This window comes from Cariama cristata, unplaced genomic scaffold (assembly GCF_000690535.1).
Source record: "Cariama cristata isolate BGI_N322 unplaced genomic scaffold, ASM69053v1 scaffold10715, whole genome shotgun sequence".
In the NCBI taxonomy this organism is placed as follows: domain Eukaryota; kingdom Metazoa; phylum Chordata; class Aves; order Cariamiformes; family Cariamidae; genus Cariama; species Cariama cristata.
The window spans coordinates 46,468-54,449 of record NW_009618178.1 but is presented as its reverse complement, the minus strand read 5'-3'; the positions used below and the strand labels follow the sequence as shown (position 1 = coordinate 54,449).

At 48.9% G+C, this 7,982-nt stretch overlaps 1 protein-coding gene across 1 annotated transcript in view; it reads left to right on the top strand.

Annotated features, from left to right (window-relative positions):
* Positions 1-6,876: 6,876 nt before the first annotated feature.
* Positions 6,877-7,982, top strand: part of MMP17 (matrix metallopeptidase 17 (membrane-inserted)) — a gene marked incomplete at both ends in the record, with an annotated part of 24,138 nt that continues 23,032 nt past the window's right edge. The window contains one exon of the mRNA XM_009700754.1: positions 6,877-7,009. Within this exon, the coding sequence (XP_009699056.1) occupies positions 6,877-7,009 (133 nt within the window). The remainder of the gene's footprint in view (positions 7,010-7,982) is intronic.

Below are 7,982 nucleotides of genomic sequence, written 5' to 3'. Positions count from 1 at the left end.
AGCCTCTCAGCCATGACAGGAGCCTTTTTAAATGAACAAAAGCAACTTGTAGCTTGATTAATGAGAAAAGGTGCAGTTTGGTAAAGCTTTTCAAGGAATATCAATGAAAGGGATCTTTTTCAGTGAAAAAAACATGCTTCTGCTTGGACTGCGCTGGAAATTTGGAAATTGGGATATACCAGCATCCTCTCTGTGCATGTTGCACATCCAAAGTCTCTAGAGGTGTGTTGCAAGTCACTGCGAGCGTGGCTGCTCGCTGCAAAGAGGGGTCTGGAGCAATGCCAGGGCCCGCGGCTGGGACCGGGGAGAGGTGCCCATGGGTGTCACAACTGACAGCCCTTAGGCAGAGCATTGTGGGTGCTGCTTGCCCCCCTATCAACAGGGGCGTGAATTTAAACCCAGTTTCATAGAATCATTATGGCTGGGAGAGAACTCAAAGATCATCAAGTCCAAACGGATACCTGATGGCTAAACCATGTCTCAAAGCGCCACATCTAAATGTTTTTTGAACATCTCCAGGGATGGTGACTCCACCACCTCCCTGGGGAGCCCGTTCCAATGTCTAACAACTCTAACAGTGAAGAAGTTCTTTCTAATGTCCAGCCTGAACCTCCCCTGACACAACTTGAGACCGTTTCCTTTTGTTCTATCACTAGTTACCAGGGAGAAGAGACCAACCCCTGCCTTGCTACAACCTCCTTTCAGGTAGTTGTAGAGGGCGATCAGGTCTCCCCTCAGCCTCCTTTTCTCCAGACTAAACATCCCCAGCTCTCTCAGCTGCTCCTTGGAAGACTTTTTCTAAGTTTCCTCCTCTGGTGTTGATGGGATGGGGATGGAGCCGGTCTGGGAGGCAGGATGCTGGTGCAAAGCTCAGGGTCCAGTCTAGGAGTCTGCAAAGGAGCCAGGGACCGGGACTAAAGCTCTGCTCTTCTCTCTGCCTGGCAATGTGTCAGGTAAACCAAGAATAATGATCTACAACTCTGAGCAAAGGGGGTGTTACACACTCTGCAGGATTAAGGCTATTTTTTTCCCCTGTATGTTTATGCAACATCAAGCAAAAAAAAAGACCTTGATTTTTTGAGGCTAAGCTTTAGAAACATGGTCATTATAATAATACAAGAGCAGGCAGAAGCACAGAATTGGCTTGGGTAGAGTTTTTCTGCTTATCTTGATTTCTGTTTTGCTGTTTATCCTGTTTATCCTCTCCTTGTTATCCTGAACTAGTTTGTCTTCTTGTAAACGCCAACCTATGACCCTTAAAAAGAAATCATCAGGAAGAAAACTTGCTGACTGGGACTTTTTTTTGCCTGTGGCAGTTGAGTAAGCCCATCAGCTTATATAATATTAATATTTGTAAAAGCAAACCTACAGAGCTCATAAATCTTCCATAAGAGGGACAATATCTACATCTACTTTAAAATGAAGCAGGTAAGTAGGTTCTAGGACAAACGGGTATTGATACAAAGGAAGTGGATAGATGAAAGAAATGAAATTGCCATTTTAATCTGAAAATTGGCTCTGCATAAGTGATACCAGAGGCTTCACTGTTGCTGGAGCCAGTGTTTTGCTCTGGGTCATGACTTGACCCTGGAAAGCCCCACTCCCTGGCTGCTGCCACAGCAGCCTTGCTCCCTGGTATTCCATTCAAGTGGGGTAAGGAGTAAAAATAGTCCAAAATTGAAGCAGGGCTTGTTTGCAGAGGAGAGGACTTCATTACCATTTTTCCTAATTTTGTGCCTTCTCCAAAAGAAAAAAAAAGTGCAAAAAATTCTGCAGTTTTGGACTGTTAACCATTTTTTAAGGCAAGAGTAGGCTTTTTGCCATGTTCTGCCACAGCAGTATGGGAATGCAGACAAGAAGAAAAAAATACAGCATATTTTTAGCCAACCAAGTGAGCAATCTGTCTCCAAACACACGCACGGAGCAGCTCCGTGGAGGAATGACGCTGCTGTGTCACCATTAACACAGTCCCTTTTCAAAGGAAAACTGCTTTGAAGCAGTTGCTTTAAGACATCTTTTATTGGGTGCCACCTGTGGTGGGATGGGAGGGGTAAAACCAAACCATTTAAAGATTGTAGAGCTACATCGAGGGGAAAACTTTTTTTTTTCCCAATTTTTCTTCATTTCTTGCATTGTGTTGTTTGTGGGGGGATGAGACCCCAGGGGATGGGGCATGAGCAGCATGCAGGGAGCCTCGGCCCTGAGGGTTGAACATGTTGCGATGGCTTTTCCCCGCTGTGTAGGACATGGGGTGAGTCCCACCATCCAGAACGGGACAGGGTGGGGTCTCCAGCCCCACACAGGGACAGTGTTTTGTCCATAAACATCCTGGCTGTGGTTTTTAAGGGGTATGCATGTACTTCTGCTCAGCGCTGAGCAGCGTGAGGGCTCTTGCTGGCAGCTGTGTTTATCTGGCGCAGTGGAGGGGAGGTGCAGATGGGTGGGTGTCTTTGGACATTTTTGCCAGACATGCAGTTCTTCCTTTTTTCTTTTTTTCTTTCTTTTTTTCCTGGCCCTGAGCACAATGGGAAGCCTTTCATTCTGTGTTGCTCAGTGGTGGAGCTGGATCAGAAGATTCGCTGTGGTCTTGGCTCAGTCCCTCCAGTTTTCCCCAGCCCCATCTTTGCCAGCTCCCAGCACCAGGGGAGAACTCCATCGTGTGGGTCTGCTTTTGGCGACGGCAGTGAAATGTGTTGGCTGGGTCAGTGGTTGGGGTAAAGCAGAGCAGGGGATGGACTGCCCCAAAGAGTTCCCGGTGTCAGCAGACAGAATCAGTAGATGGGAGACCGGGAAATACCATTACAGGTATTTTATAGATGAGGAATTGAGGGTCAGAGACATAATGAGGCGATTCCCACAAAAACTGAGCTGGGATCCCGTGAGCCCCAGACCGAGGTACGTAACCCAGCCAACGACATGAGTCATGGGGTGCAGCCACGCTCGTTCCCAGCCCATCTTGGAGCTGGATGAGCGTCAGACATTGGCTCAATCTGAATTTTTTGGTGAAGCGATTTTTTTCCTTTTAAAATAGGGAGTCGCTGAAGCTGAATCTCCTCGTGGGATTAGGTCAATTCATTTAGCACAGCACATTTTTAAGGAAAAGTTTTTATCCTGCCAACTCAGGCAAGAAATATGTTCAAAGAATTTTAGCATTCAGTTCAAATCACTATTTCATTTAAACATTTTAAGCTAATGAGAGTTGGCAAAAAAGCTTTTTTTATTAAAAAAAAAAGTGGAAATAAGGGAAGAAGTTGAAGTTATCTCAGTGGAAAATGTTTTCATACTTTTCATTTATGGAAGTTTATAAGTTTAGCTTTTGTCCTAATTAAGGACAAAAAAAATATCTGAAAAGCTTTCACAGTGCACGTAGGTAATTAGCCAGACAAATCCTGCTGGTCTTTCTCATCTCCAAGTCCAGCTGTATTTTCCCTAATGAAATTTTCTGCCACAGCAAAGGTGGAATGGGGAAGTTCAATATTATGGATCAGTTTTGCTTACAAGGAGAGGGGAAACCAGCCAGAACCTGTACACTGGAAAAGAGATGAATGAGAGCAATATCAGAGGTCTATAAAATTATGGAGAACCTGAGTAAGACATGATAAACATGATGGTCTAGATGAAAAATCACATACAGGAAAATCAGTGTTTGCAAGGTAGATAAGGTGAAGGACTTGTGATATCTGCCCATTCCTTCCATCTTTTCTTTAGGGAGCCCTCCGCTTGCTCTGGGGTGTCCACTTGTGTTTGTGCTTTTTCTGTCCCTTTGGGTTAAGAAAGAGAGAAGATCAGCAGGACCTTTGCTGGGCCTCACCGTGACTTTGCTTTTCCCAGCCTTTTGCGGCTGCCTCCTTCTCCAGGAGAGCCTGAGCAAAGCTGAGTTGTGTACATCTCCATTGTAGCAGTGTCTCCGCTGTCATTAGAGGATAAATGACACTGTCTCCACGGCCAGGGAAGAAACCAAATTAACTTCCACCATCCTCGGCAATTGATGGGCCGGCTGCCGAGCTCCATGTCACAGCTGATTTCTCACAAACAATCAGGGGCAAATTGTATCTCTAATTTCTGTCACAAATGTTTTTGCTATGCAAAGGGACAAATAGGAACAGGGAGAAGAGGAGAGAGCGCTTGGCCTGACCTTCAGCCTGATGATGAGGGAAGGCAGCGACGATGCTCACATGCACCTAGCAAGGTGGTGACTAATGGAGTGGCATTAAGCAACAAGACCTGGCCAGATGAGCTGCTCTCCCTGGCTGTAACGGCACACCATCCCGCTAAAATAAGGCAGCTGTGAAGGAGGGTGAGGAAGGAAGCAAATTGCCAGTGGGAAACCCGGCACGGGAGACTGTGTTCCCCAATGGAGAGCCATACTGAGGGTGGGGAGATCTGTCGTAAAGCTCTGTAAGTGTGAAATAGTTTAATTGGGCTTGCCAGAGAGGGGCTAGCGATGCTATGGCATTTGGGGTTGCCACTGCAGGTGACACCAAGCTATGAGACATTCAGATTGTAGCAATAAGCAGCTACTGACTTTTGACACTAATCTGACTACAATAAATTTGTGGCATATTGACCACGGTGGAAGTCTAGATCAATATCAGTCTTTGAGAGGCTCAATAGATCAATGTTTCTTTGATACAGATAAAGAAAATAGAGGGTAGGTGTTGACGGCATTCCCTGCATGCAGTATTATTATTCTTTGCTGATCCTTCTGCTGAGGTAGGGGAGAGGAGTGAGAAGGAAGGTAAGAAAGGGTTTAGAAAGGCAATTCACCAGACTTTTAAAAAGCAGTTGTAAGAAGGAGATTTATGGCTTTTTTTTTCAATCAGTTTTAGGCTGAAAAGAGGAAGAGAAGGATCTTCATAAAATGTATTGTCCTTTGAGACACAAATTCCTATCAAATCATGGTCTTGGGTTTAATGAGGCGCCCGTGGCAGGAGGACCGCTGGCGCGTGGCCGTGCTTCCTTGGGCTTTGGCAAAGAGGGACGCACCGGTGTTTCACAGATCCCCACTGCTTTCTGGGGGTAGAGATACCCACAGCTGGCTCAAAAAGGTTAAACTAGGGCACGTGGAAATGCTGTAGAGAGGAGGGCACAGAGAGAAAAGCCATTTATTTCTCATCTTAAATAAATTGGTAGTCCCTGTCTGGGGCTGCGGGTGACTGAAGTTTCAGCTCCACCAGTAAGGCAGTCCTGGCGCTTCTGTTGCTGCTGGGGTAAGCGTCACTCCGTTGATTTATCCCCTTGAACAAACCATCCAAAGTTGAGAAACCTGTTGCCATCATCAATGGGATTTTTTTTTTTACAGTATTTTTTTTAAATCCATTTATGGGTTATTTGCTGTTGGTTTTGTTTTGTGTTTTTTTTTATGATGAGGGCCCTCAATCACTAGAAATGGCTTTTTGGCGTTGGCCAAATTTTAGAGGAAGGCTGTTGCAGTGTTTTCCTCTGCTCCCTGTCCCCGTACCCCTCCCTGCCGCGGTGGAAGGGTGACAGCACTGCTGGGAAACCGCTGGGTCTCGCTGGGGCAGCATTTCGGTCCCTGGTAGCCAAGACTGCAGCAGCAGCAGCTCTCGTGTTGCATGGGAACTGGTGGGAAGGGACCAAGCCAAGGTCCCATCACGCATGGTGGCCTCTGAGGAAGCAGCTTGGCATGTTACATCTCCACGGTGTTTTTCTCCAGAGGGCTCAGTTTTGTGTCAATGCTGAGGTCATCCACCTCGGGTCTCAGATGAGTGCGTGGCTCAGAGGGAGGTGGGAGACTTCATAATTGGGTTTGTTTCCAATCAAAGTCCTGGTGGTGTGAAGGTCAAGGTAGAACAAGCCACCCTCATAGAATCCTTTAGGTCAGAAAAGACCCTTAAGATCACTGAGTCCAACCATTAACCTTACATTCTCAAACCATCAGGCTGCATTGAGGAGACTTGTACCACAGGGATGTCCTCGTCCCTGTGTCCCAGCTCGTCTCCACCAGGTGAAGGGAACCTCTGCCAAGCTGTTTGCACCCTTAATGCCCTGCAATCCCAAAGCTCGGCCACCCCAGCCATGCATGGACTGGAAAGCAGCAGGAGGTCACAGCAGGTCAATTAATGTCACAACAGGATGATGGCGTTGTGGCAGATTGGCTGAAGGGACCCGGAGAGCAGTCTGCCCTCGTGCCGGCACGGGGACATGGGGGGTCTTGCAAAGGGCACTTGGCCACAGAGGTGTTCCCCGTGCCGGCAGGGAAGAGGAAAGGTCCCCTCCTCTCACCTCTCGTGTGACATTATCATGGCACCTACGGGAGACAGCAGAAAGTTTAAAGCCCAGCACATATGGTCAGAGAGGTCCGACCGAGACAAAGTTGGGCAAAACCCAGCTGCTCTGCAGCCTTGGCTGGAGGTCAGAGAAGTTCCTCCATCAGAGCAGGGGACCCTCCCCAAGACCCCCATGGGATCCCACTGGAAGCGAGGTCCCGAGGGAGGTGGCATTGCCTGGCCCTTGTGACGGGCAGTTTTCCTCCCTTCACTGTGCTCAGCCCTGCAACAAGTTCCCAGTAAAGGCTGCCAGTGTCCGAGGGGAGCATCACATGTGTGACCCTGGGGCTGGGGCTGCGCTGCCGCCGGTATCAAAGGCGGTCTGCAGCTGGGTGGGAAAATTACATGTCACCCTTGGAATGCGTGAAGGTCACAGGATCCCATTACTGAAGGGATGTGTACAGATCTGACCTGACACGTCCATTTGTTAGCAGAGACCACGCAGTGCGATGGGGAAGACGGGTATAAACATGTAAATGGAAAAAGTATTTCCAAGCGGAACGGGCAGGACCTTTGGAGCATCTTTCCCTGCATCTATATTTCCTTCCTTTCATTTTCTCATCTCCCCCTCCTCCTTGTTTCACAGGACTGGCTGACGAAATTTGGGTATCTGCCTCCTCCGGATCCCGTCACAGGACGACTGCAGACGCAGGAGGAGCTCACCAAGGCCATCACTGCCATGCAGAGGTTCGGGGGGCTCGAGGCGACCGGGGTCCTGGGTGAGTGGCTCGTGATCCCTCCACTCTCCAGTGCAGAGGGATGCAGGGATGGCTCCTTGCGGGTCCTGGGAGGAGAAGGGATTTGGCGCTGAGTTGTGGAGGAGCATCATCTCCAAGAGAAGCTCATGCGGGTGTAACATATGGCCCAGTTTGCAGCTGTAAGAGTAATTACATGGCTCAGGTGCTTTGTTGCCTTGTGCTTTCAAGGACCTGAGGCAAGCAATTATTTCACCAGACCCACACACCCTTGGGGTTCCCGTTGTGCTTAAAATAACTCTTGGTGTGATCAAAAAAAAAAAAAAAGACAAGGAAAAAAAGGCAGAGAAACTAAGGCTGATAGGTTTTCCTGTTCAAAGCATTAATTGCAACATCAAATTGCACTGAACAAAAATCTTGATTAAGCCTCCCAATTTGTATATGTAGATATTCCGGTTTCTTCACTGCTGGAGCACAGCGCAAGGGAGGGAGGAAGATGGAATCACATCACCCCAGCACTGCTCGCTCCTGCCCACGGCACGTAGAGCCACGAGGTGCCTGCGGAGCTGGTGGGGGGTCTCCTTGGCTCTCGCTGAGCCGTGGTGGCTCTGGGCACCCCCCGGTCACCCCCCGCCAGCTGGGAGCCCCTCACCTGCCCCAGCAGCTCCACTGGCCGGCTGGGACAGGGCGATGAGTGGCTTCTGCTTGGTGTGGCGGTCACATCTGGCTGGGAGGGAGCAGTCCAAGGCCAGGCTGAAGCAACAGAAGTTCCTCGGCATGGCCGGGCTCATTCCTCTCAATGTTCTCATTGAGGGAAGGAGAAAGGCGGCATTATCCCGGCCCTCAGAAGGGTGCCTGTCTGCTCTCCTCCCCTCCCTGACAGCCAGCCATGACCTCCTGCTGTTGGGGCCAGCTTGCTTCCGCTGCTCGGGACAGAATTAGGGAGAAGTTGCTAATTAGCAGGCCGGTCTCTGTCCATCCCGATGCCCTGGCAGCC